The sequence below is a fragment of the Podarcis muralis genome, chromosome 2, assembly GCF_964188315.1.
Source record: "Podarcis muralis chromosome 2, rPodMur119.hap1.1, whole genome shotgun sequence".
In the NCBI taxonomy this organism is placed as follows: Eukaryota; Metazoa; Chordata; class Lepidosauria; order Squamata; family Lacertidae; genus Podarcis; species Podarcis muralis.
The window spans coordinates 22,871,366-22,896,078 of NC_135656.1; the positions used below are offsets into that span (position 1 = coordinate 22,871,366).

At 41.8% G+C, this 24,713-nt stretch overlaps 1 protein-coding gene across 4 annotated transcripts in view; it reads right to left on the reverse strand.

The window, feature by feature from the left end:
- Positions 1-2,924: 2,924 nt before the first annotated feature.
- The window catches only part of PITPNC1 (phosphatidylinositol transfer protein cytoplasmic 1), a 140,393-nt gene continuing 118,604 nt past the window's right edge, over positions 2,925-24,713 (reverse strand). For 3 of the 4 annotated variants that reach the window (XM_028713014.2, XM_077924023.1, XM_028713007.2), the window contains 2 exons: positions 19,376-19,439; positions 2,925-10,006 (listed from right to left, as the gene is read on the reverse strand). In XM_028713014.2, coding sequence (XP_028568847.1) covers positions 9,747-10,006; positions 19,376-19,439 — 324 coding nt within the window. In that variant the 3' untranslated portion in view covers positions 2,925-9,746. Of the gene's footprint in view, positions 10,007-15,426; positions 15,546-19,375; positions 19,440-24,713 lie in introns of all 4 variants that reach the window. The other variant, XM_077924024.1, reaches the window with a different exon arrangement.

Sequence of the window (24,713 nt, forward strand, 5' to 3'; positions counted from 1 at the left end):
CGCAAGGGTCCCTTCCAACTTTGCAATTCTATAACAGCCCATACCCACCACCCACGAAACACCAGATGGTATAGTCATGGTGGCAGAGCTTTCTGCCAGGGCTGTCTTTACCTGGGGGTGCAAAAAAGCTCAACAACTTTGAGTTCGCCCCCCTAAAAAAGGGGGTGCTGGGCGGATCTTTGCAACCCGCCGGCACATATGCTAAAGATGGCCCTGCCTTCCGCAACCACATCAGAGAGACATCTGCCTGCATACCTCACAGTATGGCGCTTAGAATAGCTGCCTTAATAATTCTGTAAAATGTAAAAGTTCTTAGGACTGTACTTTTAAATATGGAATAGGCATTTCCCTTTCAAACTAATGTAGCAGGCAGTTTGGCTGGCTATTGTTTCGTAACCCCGTGGCAATTGTTTTAATAGTACCTGTAGTACACAAGTGAGAACTGGATTGGGTACTTAGTGTACTGAATACAGCCGAGTGATTTTGTTGTTGTTGTAAGATTAGACTCCAGTTGGAAAATTAGTGGTGTCCTTGCAGTTATCACTGTTTTATATTGGGGGGGGGGGTTGACGCTGAAGTTCGTTCCCTGTTTCTTATACAACAAAGAACTGTGTGAATGGCTCAAATAGTTTATTTGACCCTACACCACAAAATACGAATCAATACTTCATATCATGCATCTCTATCGCCAGGAAGCTCTGCTTTTCTGCTGCGACTTCTCCTGGAGAAGGTAGATCAAGCCACTGTCACACGTTTATTCACATTGAAGTTAGACCGTTGCAACATGTTCTACACGGGTTTGTCTTTGCGGAGTGTTTGGAATCTACAACTTGTAGGGAATGTTTTTCAGGGACTGGATAGACGCTTAAGGAGTGGGCATCGGGAGAAGTGGGGTTGGAGACTGATTTAGAGGAAGGAATCAGTGACCTGGGGGAACCTGTAACAGCCAGGAGAAGAGAGGCAGAGACAGAAGCTGCAGGATTGGAAAGTGAAGAACAGGAGGGACAGGTCAGGCTAGTGGAGAGAGTAAACGGCTTTCACACCTCCTCCTCCTGCCCCTACCTCTCCTGCTCCACTATCTCCCAGGACCAGAAGAGGACTGAAATGGGAGAAGCAGAAACAGTGGCACGCAGGTGTAGTCTGGAATTAACTGTTAATGCTGGCTCCCGCTATTTTTCTAGTCTGCTGTATTGAATTGAGAGTATGTTGAGTTTAATGATTACGGGCCCATTTTTTGTGCCTTTTGCCCCCAAGCAGCATATAAATGTGAGCCCCAATAGTGGTTGTGAACCTGATGATTTAAAATCTGAAGGAGCGCCTCCACCCCCATCGTTTCACCTGGACACTAAGGTCCAGTGCCGAGGGCCTTCTGGCGGTTCCCTTACTGCGAGAAGCCAAGTTACAGGGAACAAGGCAGAAGGCCTTCTTGGTAGTGGTGCCCTCCCTGCAGAACGCCTTCCCACCAGATGTCAAAGAGAAAAATAACTACCAAACTTTTAGAAGACATCTGAAGGCAGCCCTGTTTAGGGAAGATTTTAATGTTTGATGTATTACTGTATTTTAATATTTGGTTGGAAGCCGCCCACATATTAAAATGTGTCTCCATTTACCATCATTTTTCTGTTGCAGGTTGGCACAAAGGGTTCTGTTTCTCGATGTAAAAACAACATATTTTGCACACACAAGCAAGCAACCGTAGGGGAGAAGCTCTAAATGAAAAAGGTTTTCCCAGGTGAAACAATAGTGGTGAGTGATAAAGTTGGTGATTTACATACAGAAAATTCCAGCTTCAGTCCCTAGCATCTCTAGTTTTTATAAAGCCAGGTAGCAGATGATGGGAAAGACCTAGAGAGTCTGGTCCGATTAGATAATGGGCTAGTTAAACCAACTGTATAAGAAAGAACAAAAAAAATTCCTTCCAGTAGCACCTTAAAGACCAACTAAGTTAGTTCTTGGTATGAGCTTTCGTGTGCATGCACACTTCTTCAGATACTGGTTGGTATCTGAAGAAGTGTGCATGCACACGAAAGCTCATACCAAGAACTAACTTAGTTGGTCTTTAAGGTGCTACTGGAAGGAATTTTTTTTGTTTTGACTATGGCAGACCAACACGGCTACCTATCTGTAATTGTATAAGAAAGCTTCACCATACACTCCAACATTCTAAACTAAGTTGAAAAATTCTTACCCTTTACAAGGGACAAAGACCAAATGGAATATAGACAACAGAACAACCTCATATGTAGTATTTCATTGTGTAAAAAAAATTGTGACTTATATTTTGATGACAGCAGAACTGAACTCATTTCCACCCCAAAGGACTCCTCATATTCCACTGATGGTACATATAATATATTACAGGAAGGCTTCAGTTGTCCCAGGCCTTGTAGTGAGCAGTAACAAGCCATCTTAGAGATCAGTTTGCAACCAGAGTGGTATAGTAATTGTCATCACTCGTAGCAACATCTTAGCCAGAACTGAGAGACAGCTAAGGGAAAATGTTCATTTATTTTGCAACGTTCAGTAAAGTTTGTGTTGCGCCACGTATTTCAAGCTTCTGCAGGCTGGATTTGAAGGGAAAACATTAATATAAAGTATATACCGTATTTTTCGCTCTATAAGACTCACCAGATCACAAGACGCACCGAGTTTTTGGAGGAGGAAAACAAGAAAAAAATATTCTGAATCTCAGAAGCCAGAACAGCAAGAAGGATTGCTGCGCAGTGAAAGCAGCAATCCTTCTTGCTGTTCTGGCTTCTGGGATAGGTGCGCAGCCTGCATTCGCTCCATAAGACGCACACACATTTCCCCTTACTTTTTAGGAGGAAAAAAGTGAGTCTTACAGAGCAAAAAATATGGTAAATTAACATTCTTGTAAGATCTGGATCTCGTCGCATGAATTCACAGAAAGAAAACAGGCAGTCTTGGAAAGAAGATTGCTTGGTAGTTTATTTACAACAGAATGTAAGAAAAACGTGTAAAAGGATAATAAATAACTGAAAAGCAACAATTAAGTGGTGTGTATGGAAACTATGATACTCGGATCCTTCTAAGCCTTGTATTGTTTTAACTCGGGCCGCTTGGTCCTCCTTTCATGGAACGAGCTTATCTAAACAATGTACGGTAACACTAAACCTATCAGCAAAAAACAATAATATACACAACATTCAAAGTCACAAGGATTGCCACAGAAGTAAAAACTTATTTCCATAAGTAACATTTAAAAATCAGAGGCTGTAATTAAAAGACCATGCTGGCCACACAAACTAGGAGGGTTGTGTTTTTTTTTGGGGGGGGGAACAACCAACAGTTAAGAATAGTTGTAGCTTCAAGCCTTTATTGACACATAAGACATCTAAATTAAGGCTGAATAACAGCAAGTTCCTATTGACAAGTTCATTTATCCTCCCCTATTGCATTTACTAGCTGTAGCTGTTACAAAGTGCATATGTTTGATTTATTCTATATGACAGCATGTTTTAAAGTTTTGGTGCAGCAAACCATCCAAAGAAGTGTGAGCAGAATTCAAAATTCTCAATGGGGCCTTCCTACCTTCTCCTCTCCAGCCTCCGGCACTGTCTGAAAGTACTGTTCTGAGGCTCAGGGGATCTCCAGGATACTGGATGTGGTGTTTGCATTGGGAGGAGGGAATCAGCGAAAAGCTTTTGCTCTGCTTATGACTGCTCAGATTAAAACCACAGAACACTTTTTGTACATTCTCATATTAACAAACCTCTTAAATATTCTGTTACTCAATGAAATGTCCACTAGACAGAAATCTGGTTAAGAGAAACAGATTGAAGACATCTATTCTGGAGGAGCACCACTCCAGCGGGGAGTTGTGCAGTGAATTATCTCAGGATGACAGCCTTGGAGATGATTAAGTTGCTTATTTCTGCAGATTTACTCAAATAGGCAAGCATAATGGTACAACTAACAGGAACGATGCCTGCTCATCAAAAGGGCGCCGTTGTCTTTTATGGCAGCTCAACCTGTTACTTGGCAAATTTAACATATGCATGTATTGTTTCTCCCAGCAAACAGGTAGTGTCAACAACATAGCCTTTAAGTTACTCTGATAAGGGTCCAGTGAAGGTTTCTTGATACAAATATGGGAGGTTTTAAAGATGAATGTGTATATTCTCCACATGTTGTTGCAGGAATGCTAGATTTTTTTTGTACCAAGAGTGGAGCCGCTCTTACTTGAACTTTTAAGGTGTAGCTTTTAAAAAAGCATACTTCAGTTAATATTTTGCCTGAGTACAATGTCAAGATTGGAACTTTTAAGTCAACAGTTTTGGGAGTCTGTATCACAGGTAGGAGAGGTTGATTTGGAAAAAGCGGCAACACACACCTCCTTTTTATTTCCTCCCTAGCAGTGCTTCAATGTATACAATTTGCCTGTCACAAAAAAGGCAGGGTCAACGACACCATTGCAATGCCATAGCACTTTAGTTTTGCTGTGCTGCACCACACTTTTAAAAGTGCCAACTAAAACCACATTGTTCCACAAAACAAATAATATAAACACCCACAGCTCTGTCTGTTCCTCACAATCAAACCTAAAAAATATACAAATTTGTACAAAGTAATTCAGACAATTTAGCAGTGAAAAGTTCTTTTGTATAAAAGACATATTAGTGCAACAAAAATATGTTAGAAATTTAATTTAGTTATTATTCTTGTGCTGGAAATATTTTTTTAAAGCAGTTGTCATAGCATTGGGGGGGGGGAATGGAAGGAGAAAATGGAAAGTTGTTTAATATTTGATAGCCTGATCAAGGCAAAAGCAGTGAGGGAAAACAGAAAATGATTGAGGAGTCTGCCATGACCCATGAAAAGCATAGATGTAAGGATGATGTCAGTTCTCCAGAACAGATTTGTATCTGTTCTCCCCCACTGGTACAAAGACAGAAAGTAGGAGGCAGGAATGGAATGGGCTAGCCCGTCATTGAGACATGCAGCAGAATTAAACTTGTGTCTTCTTCATTAAGCACCAAATTTAAATAGCATATCTAAGCTGAACGAACGCTTATAGATACAGTATTGAAGAGTGGGGAGGTAAAGCAGAAGATTCCATTAGTATTTTTCCATTGCATGCAATATTGCCTTTCTCTGTTTCAGATATGCACTATGCGGTCTGTTAAGTAACATCTTCTTGGGAGATGTTAATTCATTTACACAAATGCCTCATCTCCGCACCCCCCAGGTCAAAGTAACACAACAGGAGAAGTGAGACAGTTAACACAAACACAACAATGCAGGGTATGGTCTTGCCCTATTGATTTGTGCGGAACATTAAAAAAAGGAGATAGAAGGATAGCAACATTTATTTGTGGGCCTACGGAACTTGTCACAATTCAATTGGCAGTAACGCCACCTGTTTGTTAGCTACAGCCGCATGCTGATTCAGGGTAGATTTATATACAAAAGGTTTCTGATAATAAGGGAGGGTGGGAGATATCACAACAGCCAAACAGAACAGCAGGATGTTGAGAAAGAATGAAAAAACAACGGACAATAATTGAGAGAAGGCATAAAGCTAAGTGTTAGGTGTATTCAGAACTAGTAGGTGGCGTTGGCCTTAGGTTCTTGAAGCTGTCAAACCTACGAGCTGCGTTCTGTCCTCCCACCCCACTTTTCTACGACTGAAGCTACTCTTCTAAAATCACCTTACTATCTACTATTTAAACAAGCCACTTAGAAGTGGAGGGGGGATTTAAGTCAGCTACTTTTTCCACACGCAACATCATGCTACCATGCTCGATAGAAATATATCCACTATTTTATTTTTTCCAATGACTTAAAAGAGAAGCAACACCCTGAGGTCTGGATCTATATTTCCATTTGTTTCCGACAGAACGTGCATAATCTCACTACAAGTTTATGACACATTCACCACTTCACAAGGCCTGGTATAGCTTGGACAGTGAGTTACTAAGAACACGGCTAAAGAAAAGGGTGAAGGATTAATTGCAATTTTGGAATTAATTATATCCTTAGCCCTCAGGACAATTATGGGACAATTATGTCAGGAAATAAAAGGACTCCTAATTTAAGTTGTGATATGGGGAAGCAACTTTAATTCCTGAGATTGAGGGTGATGCTACTAACAGGCCAGAAAGAATTCATCTCTTTCCCAGCTGTATGGCAATGTGCAACTGGTACTGTAATTCTCTATGGTTATTGTATTAAAAAGGACATACTCTTAAGAGTGGATCAAAAAGTTTGTTGTGCAAGCAGAAAGGCACTTCCATTTGCACAAAGGCCTCCCTGCTGATTTCCCAGTCCTGCCGCAGTCCTGTGTCTCCTCCTACACTGTTCTGCAGGGTCCCTCAACCCTTAGGAGTTGAGTTTTGGGGGAGCATAAGGGGCTGTAGTAGGAAAGAGGTGCCAGGAAGGCCCTGTTGAGTGAACCTGTAAATTCTACTTTTCCCTGAAAGAAATTTAGCATGAAAGAAGCAACTCAGGAACTGACAGACTTTTTTTTTTTGCTTCTCTAAGAAGCATTGTAAGATCTCTACGTTGCATCATCACATTACTTTTGTGTGTTGTTGTGTGCTCCAAAACTGACTTGGTGGAGACATCTCCGTTAGCTTGTTTAGGTTAACTAAATTATACGAGATTTCACTTTCCTCTCTGAAGTCAATATGCTGCAGTCATAGGCATTATCTCCAGTTGGTCCACATATTGAAAGCTGAAACTGGGCCTCTTACACCCTTGAGCAGGCCAAAGGCTTATAGGCTGCTCATAGCTTTCGGTGAAGATATATAGTTATTTAGAGAATTTTTCCTCCCTTTTCAGAATTTCAGTTACATTGCAATATATTATTGTCTTGTTACAGTATTTTGAGCATGGGAGATCCTCTCCGAACTAGACATGATCTACTTGCTTTGCATGCAGTGGTAGATTCAGGGGCAGAGTACATGCTTTGCGATATCCCAGTTAAATCTCCAGCACCTGCAGGTAGGGTGGATAATGTCCTCTGTCTGAAACCTTGGAAAGCAGTTACAGTAGACAATATTAGTAATAGACAATATTGTCTATTGTAGACAAACTAGATGGACCAACAGTCAGACTTAGGCAGGGCAGCTTCCTTGTTATAGATCTGTCCCCTATACTCCTGTCTGTTAATTACTTTCAGCTCAAGAGAGCTGCATGGGTGGTGTTCTTCCCTATCTCTGGTGGAAGAACTTCCTACGGAGTTTTTACTTCCCAGGATCCCATTTTGGGGGAATCTTAAAAGCATAATGAATCTACATGGCCTTGTTCACATCCCCAGCTATTGTTACCCATAGTTTGGTGCCGGAATGAAACAGGCCACATACTACCACTTAAAATAATCAGTTGTTTTCGTCTAGACTTGAGGAGGCCCACCGTCACAACGCTTAAGAACCCTTGTCTAAACTGCTTACCTTTCACCAGCCTTTGCCAAGCTGGTGACCCTCCAGATGTTTTGGACTACAATTCCCATTCGTTCCAGTCAGCATAGTTATACTGGCTTGGGCTGATGCAAGTTTTAGTACAAAACATCTGGAGGGCACCTTGTTGGCAAAGGCAGCTCCAGTCTGATTAAAGAAACCAATGGCGGCACAATGATACAGTGATCACCAATCAATATGGTAGTAAACCAACTATATACTACCTTAAATCCCCAGTCAGATGTTAGCTTTGGCATCTTACCCTTAAGGTAAGGAGAATTTTGCCTGCCACCTCCCACTGTCTCCTTATAGTGACCTGCTTTCAGACTTTTCACCAGTCAGCAGCTTACCTTCTCCCTAACATATACTCTTTCTCCTCCTCCCTGCTGTTTCTTGCGGCAAGTGTTGGGAGCTACAGACAAGCAAGGCCGTGGGTAGGCTGGAAATAGCCTTTTTAAAAAGCAGACTGGATTGCCACACAATATAAAAGAGGGAGGGAGGGAAGCTAGTAAGCTGAAGAGATTGCCTCTTCTCTTTGCTTCCCTGCTGTTTTCCACATCTCTCTTTTTCAAGGTTGTTCCCTAAAATAATGTAGCCTTATTCAGGCATTATTTCTGTACAGGAAATGTCAACATGTATACTGGGGGCGCACATGCACCAGCTCTGCCCCTGCATGTACTCATCCTGCCACACTATTCCCAAACTTCTCGCATTGAGTAGAATAGGTGTGGTCTACCTGTGTTTGTGGACGCGGGTGGTGCTGTGGGTTAAACCACAGAGCCTAGGACTTGCCAATCAGAAGGTCGGTGGTTCAAATCCCCGCGACGGGGTGAGCTCCCGTTGCTCGGTCCCTGCTCCTGCCAACCTAGCAGTTCGGAAGCATGTCAAAGTGCAAGTAGATAAATAGGTACCGCTCCGGCGGGAAGGTAAACGGCGTTTCCGTGCGCTGCTCTGGTTCGCCAGAAGCGGCTTAGTCATGCTGGCCACATTACCCGGAAGCTGTACGCCGGCTCCCTCGGCCAATAAAGTGAGATGAGCGCCGCAACCCCAGAGTCGACCACAACTGGACCTAATGGTCAGGGGCCCCTTTACCTTTGTTTGTATGATGGAGCAGGGTTTCTAACTGGCTTCCACTTGTACTCAAGTGATCCTCCTTGAGACCTTCCCTCTTCAACACTGGAAGGCAGGGAAAAAGTGGGGTGGGGATGGGACACTGGGCTGTATGTCAAGTCACATGCACCCCAACACAGGTCATTTCCTGTTCAGGCAAGACACCTGAATAGGGCTTCTGTTTCTCACAGCTAAGGAGGAGAAAGTGGGTTGACGGCAACCCGCCTTAGAATGGCATCCATCACATCAGTTACTGACCATTCTTGTCGGTCATTGGCAGAATGGGAAGCTTTATAGCCTAGAATAGCTTAACACCTGCTCACAGTGTAGCAGAAAACTGACTGTTATCTTTCATGTTTAAAAGGATTTTACATCGGGTGTTTTGTCTGGTTTCATATGAATTCTGAGGGCTTGAAATAAATCACTGAACTATTCAATTGCTTGTGTTCCCATCTTGCTCTCTGCAACGACACTCCAAATTCCAACACAGATCAGCTATACAACAGCACACCATATAAAGGAGTCACAAATTTTGTGCAAGATACAGATAGTTCCAAGGGCCTAAAAATAAGTATAATGAATTACAACCAGAGCTCACTGGTTCTTTAGTTTTGAAGAGCTTAAAGTGTGCATTAGCTGTGCTCCAAATCCTGAGTTTTATTCAGTAAAACAAGAATCTGAATAATTACTGTTGGTATTCAAGTGTTTCTCAGTGAATAGCAGTTCAAAGGTTTACTTTAAGGTGCACTTGGCCTGAGAGTAAAAAGGATTTTATAAATTGAGATATAATGGCTTGAAATGAGAAATGTCATTTGAAACTGTCCCTCAATAGTCCCTCATTCTCTCAAGATGTCCTTGCCACCTTTATTAAATCCATATAACATCTCCAGTCATAAATACTGCTATGCTATATATGAGAATATCTTTTGTTTACTACGGTTGCTATGTAGAGACTGACTTTTGCTTTTGCAAACTTGTTTCATTTTGTGTTGATAGCAACATCTGTCATATGGCTTAGAGCTGCAGTCTAGGAATCGGAGCATATGAACTATGTTCTCGCATGCACTTAGCTAACTAGTTTAAGGGACAAGCCTGATGGGGAGGGGGGAAAGGTCATACTTCCAGATCAGTAAATTTTGTTTACACAAAACATCTACCATGAGCTTTGCAAATGCTATTCTTTCAGTCATGGCTTGTCATGAAAACATGCTGGGTTTAGAGAGCTTTTTTGTCTGGATCTGGGAGGGTGAGAGTTTCTGGGGCAGATTTTTTCCGTTGCCGGTCTTTGGGAACTGATAGAAATTCAGGCGCCTCTGTGGAGAGAGGTGTAGATGGAGCACTAGAAGGAGCACTGCGGATTGAAGAAGGGAGGGAGACATTAGAGATCGATATTGCAGGAGGGAAGATCCCAATTTTCTTGTTGGTGGCTTCCTGAGTTGCTCGTTCAAATTCCCGAACTTCATCCATAGTCATGTCTTCAATGAGAAGAAAAGAAAGAAAGACAAATTAATGTTAGAACCACTGCACATGTTTGTTCCAGGCTTTTTAAAGATGCTAGTCTGCATAACCATTGTTATTCCAGTGCATTAGAACTCGAAAGGGAAGGGAAGCTATTGCCAGGAAATTTCACAACTGGCCACTGAAATTTCAGGAGGCACATTTCAGGCACCGTTCGTATCATTCTTGGAGCTGCCAACACTGAAAAGTAATTTCTCACATTGATACCAAAATTTAGGCGTATGTTTCTATGAATTTTGGGCAATTCCATTATTTATATTCTTGTCTGTCCTTGCTCCAACATGGGCAGAATTCACATATAAATGGAAGATGCAGCAAGCTTCGAATTCTAGCCCAGCGCAAGCAAACCACTGCTTCTTTAACAGCTATTTCCCTCTAGTGAACTGATGTTAAAATGCTATTTTTGCAAATAGAGGCTCAAGATAGGCCTTGATGGTTACTTTAGAAAAACAACTGATCATGTGAACATCATAGATACGCTACACTGAATAGTGTAGCAGATCATGAAAATCTTCGCACTGAAGTAGTTTATCAGGTGAGTCCCCACCAGCTTGGGCCCATGTTCAGTATCTCAACTATCTCATAAGCACTAGGCTTAGATAACATCATCATCATCATCACCACCACCTTCCTTTTCTAAGGGGCATGAAAGTGTCTCTATACAATGCCCTGTACATAGCATATTCATACAGAAAATTAATTAGATCATGACCACCAAAAAGAAGCTGAGATTATTATCAGTGAAACAACGAGACTCCTTTTCCATCTGTTTAAGTTTGTTCCTTAATGGATTGTTAAAAAACACTCAAACCAAGGTAATACAGAGTTGAAAGGAAACTTGGAAGTCCATATGGTCTAGCCAGTTACATGGTAAATACAGTAATCTCAGTGACAACAGATGATTCATTTGAGACCTGCTTTAAGGGTGCTTCCAGAGAGGGGCGATATACTGCCAGTGGATTGTTCAGGTTTGATTTTCCCATGTACGCAATTGGCAAATGAGCTTTCACAAGTTCCCTTTTTTTCATTAGTGACTGTTCCTTGTTATTCTACCACTTGCAATCCGCACCAGCGGACAGATTTTGATGGAACGTTGTCTGGAGGTTTTCACTGCCCCATTCACCAGCATATCTGTCCATGGACATCCAGAAAATTAAAATCCCAGGAACAGCACAAGAGCAAATGTTACCAGCCTTAGTTAGCATGTTTCACAACAGACAACATGGAGAGTTATGTGTGTAGAATCATAGACTTGTAGAGTTGGAAGGGACCCCAAGAGTCATCTAGTCCAAACCCTGGCAATGCAGGAATCTCAGCTAAAGAATTGATGACAGGTGACCCTCCAACCTCTGCTTAAAAACCTCCAAGGAAGGAGGTGTATCCATTTCTATTTGGTTATGTTTATTTTTTAACACACAGGCTCATATCATTTGGGATTCTGTAAACAAAATGGCTAGGGACACGGGTGGCACTGGGGTCTAAACCACTGAGCCTCTTGGGTTTGCCGATCAGCGGTTTGAATCCCCGTGACGGGGTGAGCTCCCATTGGTTGGTCCCTGCTCCTGCCAACCTAGCAGTTCAAAAACATGCCAAAAAGTCCAAGTAGATAAATAGGTACCGCTCCGGCGGGAAGGTAAATGGCATTTCCGTGCACTGCTCTGCTTTGTTGTAGGGGAGGAAGGGAAAGGAGTTTGTTATCTGCTTTGAGACGCCTTAGGGTAGTGATAAAACAGGATATCAAATCCAAACTCTTCTTCTTCTTTAGTCATGCTGGCCACATGACCTGGAAAAACTGTCTGTGGACAAATGCCGGCTCTCTTGGCCTGTAAAGCGAGATGAGCGCCGCAACCCCATAGTTGTCTGCAACAGGACTTAACTGTCAGGGGTCCTTTACCTTTACCTTTTTAAACAAAATGGCTAGGCTAGGAAGGAGAAGTGCAGTCTAAATGGTATCCACTGAAACATCACCACACCTATGACAAATAACCACCAGACCAAATGTGCTAATGAGCTTCTACACCAGCAGTATTTGCATACAGTGGTACCTCGGGTTAAGTACTTAATTCGTTCCAGAGGTCCGTTCTTAACCTGAAGCACCACTTTAGCTAATGGGGCTTCCCGGTGCCGCCACGCTGCTGGAACACAATTTCTGTTCTTGTCCTGAAGCAAAGTTATTAACCTGAAGCACTATTTCTGGGTTAGCGGAGTCTGTAACCTGAAGTGTATGTAACCTGAGGTACCACTGCATATATATTTTACTTGTTGGATATTCCACACTAAAGTGGAAGCCAGATTAAATGTAAAAAAGGAAAAGGGAAAAAAGTATGAGCTGGAATTTTGATGATGTCATAAGGGGACTGGGGAAAAACCAAACATGCACATGAGCAGCACCAATTCCACCATAAACCCTTGTCTGGAAACACCCTAAGTTAGAAGAATCTGTGTTTGAGAAAACATTCCAGTCTTGTTTTCATTCCAGTGATGAACCTGTTAAGAATCCAGCTGGTGAGTTCAAACCTGAAGGAATTACACTGCTGAAAAAAATGGCTGATGCAAAGCACGTGCAACCAGGCCATGGAACATGTCCTTCTTTTCACAGTGAAAGGCTTTGGGTTTTCATTCACAAATTAATCAAATATCAGTTAGGCACTGCTGCACAGTTCCACCAGAGGGCAGAATTACTTCACCGTAAATAAAGTTTTCCCTCCTAGAAAATTCCAAAGCACAATTCTTTCTGGTTATTTCCCCTCTACCGATACAAAATTCAAGATGGGTTCAGCAAAAGGTCACCTGAGATTTGCATGCCTCAAATCCAGGTTGCTGTTTTGAATACTAGCAAAGGGTTTGTTTATTCAATGCAAAACCCAGCTTGGTTTCAGTTTCAGCTTTTTCTTCAATGAAATGGACTCACATGAAGGAAACTCAGAGCTTGCCCACATTTGAGCATTGTGTAGCGGTCAATCCACTAAAATTAGACCAGACTAGGCCATATCCACACATATCTGAATTTGAATACGAGGAGCAATTCATTCTTTTTCATTCATTCCAGTAGTCACTCCCTTTTGTGCTTGCCCCCGCCTTCTAATTTTATTCTATTGATTATATTATGTCAATTAAGTACCAGGGCACAGATAGCTGCATGCACACCTCTCTCTTTTTAATTCCCCCCACCCAGGAAATGTGCATAAGCACAAAGGCAATTGTAAATGCTCAGCACATACCTTTATTTAGTGCAAATCTGAGAGATCAAAAGAAAAAAACAAAGCTACACTCCTCTGTCCAGGAGCATGCTAGACATGCTAGTTATTAGCATGCTGGAAAAGAAACAAAAGCAATTCTAAATCCTCAGCGCACACTTTTCAGATTGCTGCACAGTTATCTGGTGCAGAATTTTTTTTTTATGTGGTGTGTGCAGTTTTCTGGTTTTGTGCACATCTGATGGATCAATATCTATATCTATATCTATATCTATCTTTATATTATGGCTATGTTCCTCTTGGTAGCATGGCCAGAAAATAAATGAAAGCACTGACGAAATAGTGGCCATGGAAAGAGGAGTGGCAGAAAGTAATGACTGATCCACTCAGCCCAAACCACCAAAACAAATTGTCTGCAACCCCAAATGGAGTGGTATGGGACCTGGTTTCCCCCACCTTACTGGATTAACCCCAGATCTAGTAAACCTGAAATTACAGGAGAAAAGCATTGAGATTGGTGTTGTTTGAGGGTAATGTCATGTGGATTATGGAAATTTAAATGGGAATGCAAGCACACAATAAACTCCAGTGTGGACAAGCCCGAAGAGCAGCTGAAACAGGGTACAACACCTCCCCCCAAAAATTAATTATACGTACCACTGCTCCCAAGCAAAAGCTCTTTTGAAAAGACCTGTTATAGTCAAATGCCTCAAGGCCTATCAGCAGGCTAGACAACCTTCTAATTAACTTTAGCTACTCATCACTTCTATGGGAAGGATATTGGTAAAAGACTAGGAGAGTGCAGATTGCACTGGTATCAATATTATGAGGCTGCTAGAATCACTTGATATTAATGGCGAAACTGACACCCAAACACATGATCGGCAAAAGGCAGCAGAGTGGGAATTGAAAATCGTAACAGCTGAGAGCGGTGCCGAGCAGCTACACTGTGCTATAATTCGCACTGTCAATTGGGTCACTGATGGGAGTAGGCATTCGTTTGCCTGTTTCTCAAAGAAAGTATTTTACTCACTTGAGATAATTGCCCCAGCTCTGCTCTCTTCCATTTGCTGTTTGATTCATGAACATTCACGTGGCTTTGAATCAATCAAACCAAAGCTCAGCGCACCGCTCAGGAGATCTCTCGTGCCCAAACTTCCCCAATAATTTCAGTGGATGGAGACCATCCTTGCGCACAAAAACATAGCCAGTCTGTTCTGGAGGAAAGTCCTGGCTCTGCGTTGCCTGGTTCTGATCTAACAGACCACCAACTTTGGTGGAAAGCACAGCTCCAATTATTGGCACAGGGAACTTGGATGTAAATCTGCCACCTGGTGCGCCCAATTGACTCTAACCTGACAATTTCATTTTCCACTGGAAGTAGATATCTACATCTGAAGTTAAAACAGGCATACCCCAAACAGGAGTTGCAACACAGACTGTAAGCCTGGCTTCACACTGTGTTCACAATACCAGGGACAGATGTAACAAACAAAGCAAACGCTGAGTCAGTTCACGGCCATGTGCGCCTTTTCAAAAGAGTGCAGTATTTGTTCAGGTGAACATTGGTTTGTTGCCTGCATTAAAACACACACATGCAACAGTCCATTTTTTGAAGATATGGGGGGAAAGATGCTTCGAAGAGGGAGCGAGAAGTGGTCTTGTGGCATCATAGGGAGTTAAACAACCAGGGCTGTGCATAGCTGCCTCAGAACTCGATTTTTAAGATAAGGTTGTACATTTGGGGGTGGGCAAATGCGCTGAGGATATTTTTACAGCAGGCTCACCACTCAGATTTTATCTGAGCCTTATGTTGACCCTTCTAATTCTCCACTGGGAAAATGGCGCAAAGAAGGAAATCAAGGTGAGCCTTTGCACTGATGAATTCTGCTTCCACAGAAATCATGAGGCCGGGGGAAGGCTGGCGCTGCAGCAAAATGCTGCTGGACACGCCCCCACCGTGGCCCCCGGTTGGATGGCCACAGAGGGGGCGTGAGCGCCAGCCAGGTGAGTGGGCAGCAGGGGGCCACGCCCCCTGCTAGCCGGAGCTCGAGCCCCGACCACAACCCCTCCCCTCCCCTACGGGGAGGAGAGTCTTTGTCATACAAAATCTGACCACTTGTGTTCTTTCTTTTTTGCTCTAGCAGAGGGTGGGCAATATTTTTAAAGAGGCTACATACACTTCCTTTGGCATGGCTCTCTATTTCACCCACAGGAGATGAATGTTGATCGCAAACTTTAATGTTGGTTTTTTCATGCATATTTTTCTCATATTCTCGAACATCCTCCATAGTCATATCTGAAAAAAGTTCAAGATGTTGGGTTGTTTTCTCTATTAATTCAATCCAGGCTTGAATGAAAGGGAAGAGTCTAGGGAGAATTATCTTTCTAGCAAAAGCCAAAGAGCAGAAGCCGGCTAGCTTTATGAGGATTCATAATAAAGATTGTTAAGTTAAACCAGCCAAGGAAGGTATAAGAAGGTTGAGTTAAGGGATAATTGCAGAATGAGGGTGCTTGGAAGCTGGGATGTTTCTGTCAAGTGAGGTTGGCAGGAAGGTGTGGGGTGCAGGCTTTGCTAGAGGCAAACATCTTCTAAAATAAATTTAGAAGATTTCCTGGAAAAAAGAGGAAGGATTAAGGAACAGCACGAGAGTTTACTTACCTTGTCAGAGACATGCCAGGAAAACTCTACATTATGTATAATGACACACCATTTACAAAAAAAAAAAAAAAGTAGCTTCATTGTTTTAACACTACACAGCTCAGCTTTGAGAGATTATGTGTTTTTGGATTTCGACAATTTGTATAGTGTCTAATCATAGCCAACCCTACGCAGTGTAGTGAAGGACTGCAGAAAGTACCTATGAATAGTGAAAGGATTCAAACACTTTTGAAAGGTAAATCCAAATAAACATTTGCTTTGTAGAGCTACCCAAGAAAGTGATACGCAAACCGGATCCACTAGGACGTGTGTATACTTCAGGCATTTCACAGTTTTGCAGGAGCTCCACTGTGAAGTGGCTACCTTCACAGATTTTACATTATACTACAGGGGTAGGCAGACTTCAGCCTTGTTGGATCTACTTTGTAATTTTATTAGATACCCCCCCCCCCCAACAAAATATCTGCCAATGACACCCAGCAGCGAAGGACTCACAGTTAGATTTTTTGAAGGGGGTGATTGTGAGCACACTCTGAGCCCTGGAATTGGATTTCAGTACCAGAAATGAACTGAACTCACAGTCCTTTCATACAAATACTCCTGATTAGCTTTGTTCATTTCAGTGGCCTACTTCAGGTGACAAAATTCATTTTGGTGTTTCTATTTTTTTTTTAATTAAAAAAAAAATGGGTATAAGAAACCATTGCTGATGTAGTGCCAATTAATCAGAGATCTACAGTGTAGAATGTAGTCCTAACAATACGTTGTATCACCACTGGCATGAGTCATGGATTATCATATTTTAATATTAGTGTACTTAGAATGAAGGAGCATTAAAGCGTTGATCAAAGAAGCTTATAAGCAATGAAAATGGCACGATCAAAAGCACTTTAGCCGGGCAAAGTACATGCTCTTCATTAGCAGCACTTCAGTTAATAATGAAATACTGTTGTCTTATAGCAATGTTAATTCCATATTAAGATGAAACCCTAAGCTTATTTATCTGGAAGTAAAAACCATTGAAATAATGAAAATACTTCCAAATGAACAAGTTTAGGATTGAGGTTTAGAGGGCAGTGCAACAACAAAATCCACATTTTTAGAATAAGCAAAATCCCAATGCATTGGCCCACTGAATGCTTGATACCATCGACTGATATACACCTTTATAAATATCTAGCTTTAAACATATAAGAAATATTGAGCTATGGTGACCAATTAATCATTACTTGAAAGGAAGCTTTCCTTTATTTTACTTCTGCAGCAAAATTTTAAAAAGCCCCAAGCATTTAAAACATGCCAATTATTTAAAATAATTTGCCATTATCCTGCACCAACAGTTTGGGCACAGGTTTGCTGGAGAAGTTATTATTATTAAAATTTGTATACTGCCCTTCATCTGAAGATCACACAACATAAAAATACAAAATGAATACAACAGAAGGCTATTCACTCACTGCCGTGCTCCTGGTTCCAAAAGGATGTGTATATTTTATTTTATTTTGGAGGGGCAACGTCCCCCTTATGCCAGGATGCCACTAGCATCCTATTCTGCTTCAGCAGCATGCTGTACAAAGTTTATGAAGAGAAGGGAAACCTATGAAAAATAAATGTTTGGGGGCATGCTTTGAGAGTGAATGTGCAATAAAATGGACATAAAGTGGCATGATGTTGCTGCAGGAAGTGGGTGGCTTTGCACTACATATCACAGTGCTTCTGTGGATAAGAACTTATTCGTGAATTAAAGTTATGTTTTCGTCCATGAAAGCTGTTCTAGACCTTCCTGAGCGTTATTCAATAGATGCAGACAGGCAAACCACATCTATCGCAGTGGCTCTGGGATTTTTTCTGGGGGGTCTGGTTTCATCTGCATGAAGCACTATAAAAACTTAGAAACTGAGTTTATCTACTGTGGGTGATGACTACAACACTGTCCCAAGTGCCTAAAAATCTGTCAGATGTGCACAAAGCTGTGAGAAAGGGTTGACAAAATCCCCTTACAGTGCCAATCTAATATTAGGTGCAGGGCCAAGAGAGTGCCTGAATTCAGGATAACTGCACCATTACTCAACCCATTTTCCTAAGAATTGATCCTGCATAGCAGTTCCTTCTCGCAGTGTTACTCTCACATTGAATGCCTGTGCAGATGCTAACTTGTAGAACTGTACCAATGAATGCTTCACCTAAACCTGTAGAATAATTCTGTTTTCCTTTCTGAAAACATTAACATGATATTCATAATGAAAACATTATTATTGTATTAATAACATAGTGACATATGGAAAATGAAGCAAGCTGAAATACCTGAAATCCCTTACGTTGGGAAACAGTTTTACATAGCTCAGATGGAACGGTGGGACAACATGGTTTAAAATAATTGTTTAGAAACAGGGAGCTGCAGAATTAACTTGATTTGTTGTTTTTTTCTCCATAGAGGAAATGTTCTCAAGGCATAGGATGGACAGCTAGGGTTGGACTAGTTCTAATAACCCTTCACCTTTCTATCTTTGTGTTAATTACCCGAAGAAGGCTGACAGCACTAATCCTCCTTCTGACACTTACTTTTCCTTTGATCAAGTCACCTAATCATTCCTGTTCACTTTTCCATCTGTAAAATGCAGATAATAATCCTTATTTCACAGACTGCTAGGGTGATTAACGTGTGAACTGTGCTTTGAAGACTGAACTTGTTAAGCTCTATTGTCGTCCAAGCCCCTTCTAGATATTTGCAGTAGTTTGGGGGGTGATTCAGTTGTATACTTATCTTTCTGTAGCTTACTTGCCATTTTTTATTTTTAACCAAAACTCTGTAGGCTTACTTGCATTTCATTGGGTAAACCTGAAAATGAAGGTCTTAGGACAGCTTTACACAAGACTATCACCCAAAATGAATATACATATAATGTATATACACATTAGCAGGTGACAAATGCATATCATGAGTGATATCCAATATTAGTTGCATTTGGGGTAGATTCCTTAAAATTTATGGACTTAAGTAACTTTTAAGCCTATTCACATAATGCCAACGTATCTCTATTTCCTTATGTATGAATGCTTTTAAATAATACGGAACACACATTGCTGCAAAATTGTAACCACAACTGTCAATTCTGTATACATTCCAAGTAACAAAAAGTGGCTGGATTAGAACCACACTCTTTAAATTTTAAAGAGCATGCCCTGGTCCCTTAAACACATTGGCTATGAAGGATACATTCTGTGTGAGCTCTGTATAAGGCTGCAATCCCATACGCATCTACCTGGGAATAAGCCCCACTGAACTCAGTGAAATTTACATCTCACTAGACGTGTATAAGATTGCACCGAAAGAAATGCAAAATCTGTCCTTTGTGATGGCTGCCTTAACAAGACTACCAGAGCAGAAAAAAAGCATTGCATGCAGTTAATAAGGCCTTAGATAATCCGTTTGCCCATGTGAGTTTATTTTTGAAAACATGACTTACCATACCACTCATCCACCCATGTAAAAGCCTGTCGGTGGCCAATCAGCAATATATCTCTGACCACCTGTAAATCAGAACAAGGGTTAAAGACATCTCTGACAACAAACAAACAAACAAACAAACAAACAAACAAACAAACAAACAGGAATTGCATCATACCAGAGGTATGCACTAGATTGGAGGTGGGGAACATTTGGCTCTCTAGATATTGCTGGCCTGCTACCCACTTCACCCCTGAACATTGACATTGATGGCGGAGCTGATGTGAGTTGGAGTCCAACAACATCTGGAGGGCCACAGGTACCCCCCCCCAACATGTTATGCTGCTGCTGAAAGAACTGCACTGGGTTCGATGACCTCCCGAGCTAAATTCAAGTTACTGTTTCTGGTGAATACAGTTTGGGACCAGGCTAAGTAAAAGAACCGACCACCCCTTATACACCCATTGATTACTGTGCTCTGCAGGAGAGGAACACCTGCATATATCATCTTGTTAGATCTGTTCTGTACAATATAGGAATTTGCCTTTCAGCGTGGCAGCACCTACCTTTTGAAACTCCCTCCCATTACACATCAGATAGTCTCCTTTGCCTTACTGATGCCTACTGAAGACCTTCCTTTTTCAACAAGCCTTTTAAAATGAGAATCTTTTATCCCAGTCTTTATCTATCTTGGAATGAAGTTAACAATCAAAACAATTAAAGGGGATTACATATAGGCAATGACCATCTAGTGTGTGTCCAACTGGCGCACGGCCACTGACACACGGGTCCTTTTGGACCTGGAAGAGGGCAGAATGGTGGCCGGGAGCGGAACCCCCATGTAAAATGGTCACCACCCATAAATGCAAACATTTCCACATATCAAAACAATATTATGCTAAAAATAATTATTTTACTGTAAAATCACTTCAATATATTTTATGGGAAGTGATGTTATAAATTGATAACTTAATGCATAAAATAGATCTAACCCTATCCAAATGGAGCCTCCATGGCAATCTAAACATAATGACACATAAAAAAAATATGGTTTCCCCGTTTCCCAAATATAAGCAGAAAAGTCACTGCTAATTTTGTAATGTCACCTTGCCAACAAAGGTCCGTATAGTTAAAGCTATGGTTTTCCCAGTAGTGATGTATGGAAGTGAGAGCTGGACCATAAAGAAGGCTGATCGCCGAAGAATTGATGCTATTGAATTATGGTGTTGGAGGAGACTCTTGAGAGTCCCATGGACTGCAAGAAGATCAAATCTCTCCATTCTGAAGGAAATCAGCCCTGAGTGCTCACTGGAAGGACAGATCCTGAAGCTGAGGCTCCAGTACTTTGGCCACCTCATGAGAAGAGAAGACTCCCTGGAAAAGACCCTGATGTTGGGAAAGATGGAGGGCACAAGGAGAAGGGGACGACAGAGGACGAGATGGTTGGACAGTGTTCTTGAAGCTACCAGCATGACTTTGACCAAACTGCGGGAGGCAGTGGAAGACAGGAGTGCCTGGCGTGCTCTGGTGCATGGGGTCACGAAGAGTCGGACACGACTAAACGACAACAATTTTGTAATGCCCATTTGTTGAAAGGTGCATATACAAACAATGCAATGAAAACTGTGCCAGGCAGCAGAAACACCAGTCAGACAGATTTGTGATGACACAGGTAGGAAGAGGTGCAACAAATACTTAGATTTTCAGCAGCTGGGCTAATGATATGCACATGGCTTTCATTTTAAAACTGATTATGTCCATTCCATATATGAAAGGCCAGTGCCCTTCAAAAATTATATCCTATCCCAAGTGTTGTGCATTTCCCAGGGGAAAGAAAAGTAGAACAACCTGTACCTTAGGGAAACAGAATTACAGTGTGCACCATAAAGAGATGATTTACTAAACTTTTCTATCTGTAGCAAAATGATCCCACCAAGCAAGTACAAAGGAGAAACAGCACAGAGAGAATACCTATTGGGGAGTTATTTTCCCCTTTTGTCATGCACAGATAGGAGAGACTCTGCAGTTAAACTCCTGATACACTATCTATTTATTTTATTTAAGTTTCACACAAACTGTTTTAAATACTACAGCAAATTTACAAAATAAAGGACACTGAAATGTATAACTTCTTCACCTATTTCTATGTTGTATTCTGCTGTTTTGATCTATGCAGAGAGTAGTGAGGACACTGAAAAACATTCAGAATCAGTTCTGAATTCTGGGCCTGGAGGGCAAAAAGATTACAGACTAGCATCAAGGATATAAAGCTTGAGGCAGAAATCAACCCAGTGTGGTTTAGTGGTTAGAATGTGGTGCCTTCCAGACGGTGTCAGATTACATTCCCATCATCATTGACCATTGGTAATGCTGGCTAAGGATTCTGGAAGTTGGAGTCCAATAAAATCTGGAGGCCACCATGTTGGCTAAACCTGGGTTAGAAAGGTTTAATTCAGGGGGAATTCAGGATCAAATTTCTACCCAGCCATAAAGCTCACTGGGTGACCTTGGGCCTGTCAGTATTTTTCTACCTAACCTACTTCACAGAGGAGATATTGCTACTTCTACTAAAGTTTGGAAGACAATTCACCACCTTGATTCTAAGCCCAATAACTGACCCTTTTTCTGAGCATGGATGGGATTTGGGGTCTTGAATTTGTAAAGGATTGCTAAAGATGTGGCTTGCAGCTAGAACTTTCCCCAATGAGCTGTGCCAGCCTACTTTGGTAGCTCTCGTTGATTATAACCTAAGGGAGATACAACACGCAAAGCTTGCATATCATGTGCAATTTGAAAGTGAAGATCAACTCTGTGCTGCTAGGTTGGGGGTGGGGAGATTATTCCTGACCTTGCATGAAAGTAGATGGAATTGAGGATATGGCATGATGCCATTTCTTGCTACATGACTCATAAACCTACAGCATGCACAACTTTCTGTCTTTTTGAATTCCAGGAACATCCTGAAGTTTGAAATAGTCAGCATCTCCCACCATCGCCCAGTATGCTTGGATCAAATCTCCATGGGAAAGATAAGCTTTTAGCCAAATCAGTTGGCTACATGCAGCACTGTGCTAAAGGTTCTTCTTTTTTCAAACAATACATATTTCTGCTTAAAAATAAAAACTACATACAGGGAATGACCATTGTGTGTGTGTGTTCAAAGCACACAGGACTGCATGCATGAGCCATTTTTCGACCTGGAAGAGGGAGGAATGGGGCGGACTTATGCATGCTCTGCTAATGCGCATGGTGACCTGGAATGTGCCAATTTCTTTAGCGTTATTTCTGCTTTTATTTATTTATTGTTGTGGGGAAGTGTAAAACTTCTAGCCTAGCCACAACTCACTGCAGAATACCCTCTTCAAAAAGCAGGTCAGAGACTTTATAAGGAATACAGGATTAGTTCAAAGCTGACGGGAGCAAATTCCAAGGTCTTTTAAATGAGGATGAACTATTCATTACAACTGTGAATTTATTATCTGGACACTTTGAGCATGCCCTAGGATGCCAAGTGTCCAAAGAGGAAGCATGCATGCAATGAAAATGAGGAACATTTGCTTTCTAATATTACTCTTACAGATTCCACATCCCATGTTATAATCTGCAATGGTTGCTTTCCTACTTTGTTCTTCTTTGCCAGTTTCAGACCTTGAACCGAAGATAAACAAAAATGTGCAGAATTTTGGGTACATAAGTTACAAGCAGCCTCGCATGAGCAAGTATATACATAGTTCAAGGGTTTGTTTCTCTCAGACACAAAAAGAAGAATGCAGGGTAGTTACATTCTTGATGCATAAGCTTCTTCGACAGGCTGGTTGATAGTTCTTGGGAAGAGCAGACAGGACTGATGCACAGTGGCACCAGAGACAGGGAGAAATGTGGTCCTGGAAGCAAATGTAGGTACAAAGTAGGAATCTGAAACCCGGGCCCTCCAAGGTAGGTTTCTCTGAAACACCGCCTGTTGCATGTGTTAGGCTGCCTTTGTAAGTTGAACCATTACAATCCAGTAGCCCATCTATCTGCCTCTTGCCTTTCCCTTGTAAGCTGACCGAGCCACTATCAGCTGCATCCCTGCTGAGCATGCAGCTGTCAGTGGTGACTGTACGGTGTTGGGGCTGCCACCCCAGATGTTGAATGAGCAGTTCCTAGCTGCATGCCCCGCATCAGAGCATGTTGATGCCACTGGCAACTAGGCTGGACTGGGACTGACTTCCCACTCGCATTGTGCTCACTATGCCCATCTCAGCTGTGGAACTGCAGAGCATACAGCGTCTGGCGATGATTAGGCTTGGCAGGGACTTTCTGCCTGTCTGCACTCCCGGCACATGCAGTCTGAATATTATTACATAGGAATCCAGATGCTAGGAACTAGAGCTCCCGATCGCAGTGGATAAAAAGAAGCCTGAGAATTATTTACATTCATGATTCACAATATTAACATGGAGGGGGGGGGGGAATAGCAACTGCATTTGTATCCTGCTTTCCCCGAGGAACTCAGGACGAGGTTATCCTAGTTCATGTTCACGACAGCATGCAAAGAGATAATGGCTTGCCCAAGGCCATTTAGTAAATTTAACGGCTGAATAGGAATTTGCACTTGGATCTCCCTGATCCCGGCCTAACGTTCTGCTCATTTCACCTTGCTGGCTGTATCCATCACAATGCTGTATGATCACAGCATCATGGTGACGACAACTGATTGTCCAACAAACCACAGGTTAACCACAAGCTGTCATAGAGATGATGGCTTGTTTCTACAAAGGTCTGCATGTTTTAAAGTCCCCCTTGTCTCATGCTTTCATAGCCTGGTGTACGTGTAGATTATGGTGGCCAAACAAACCATGGTTAAGGGAGGATGCTGGGTTCACATATCAAGCCAATGTTAAAACAAACCAAGGTTAATAGACCAACAAAAAACCATGGCTTCAGATTATAGTTTATTGATAGTAGCAAACACACACACACACACACACACACACACACAAAAAAAAAAAAACACACCCATAGTTAACACTGACTTCTGGATGTTGCTTTTTTCTCCTTATTTCCTTTTGACTCCTGGCATTCTTTTTTCTGGACATCATACACAGGTAGATTTATAAATGGATTCTCATGCATAGACCTCATATTATGTGTAGTCATGTAGATCAAGATATAGCCACACATGTCTCACTGAGATAAATGGGATTGCAATACAATTAAGAAGAGTGCAGATTTGCATGGAAATTGTCCCGATTGCGACAGAAGCGTTCTATCTTTCTTTAGAATAAATTGACAAATTATTTCATGCCTTGTAATTGTTTGCACTGCTTTTTTTTTTTTAAAAAAGAGTTCTCCTTTGAAGGAGTTTGAGGATC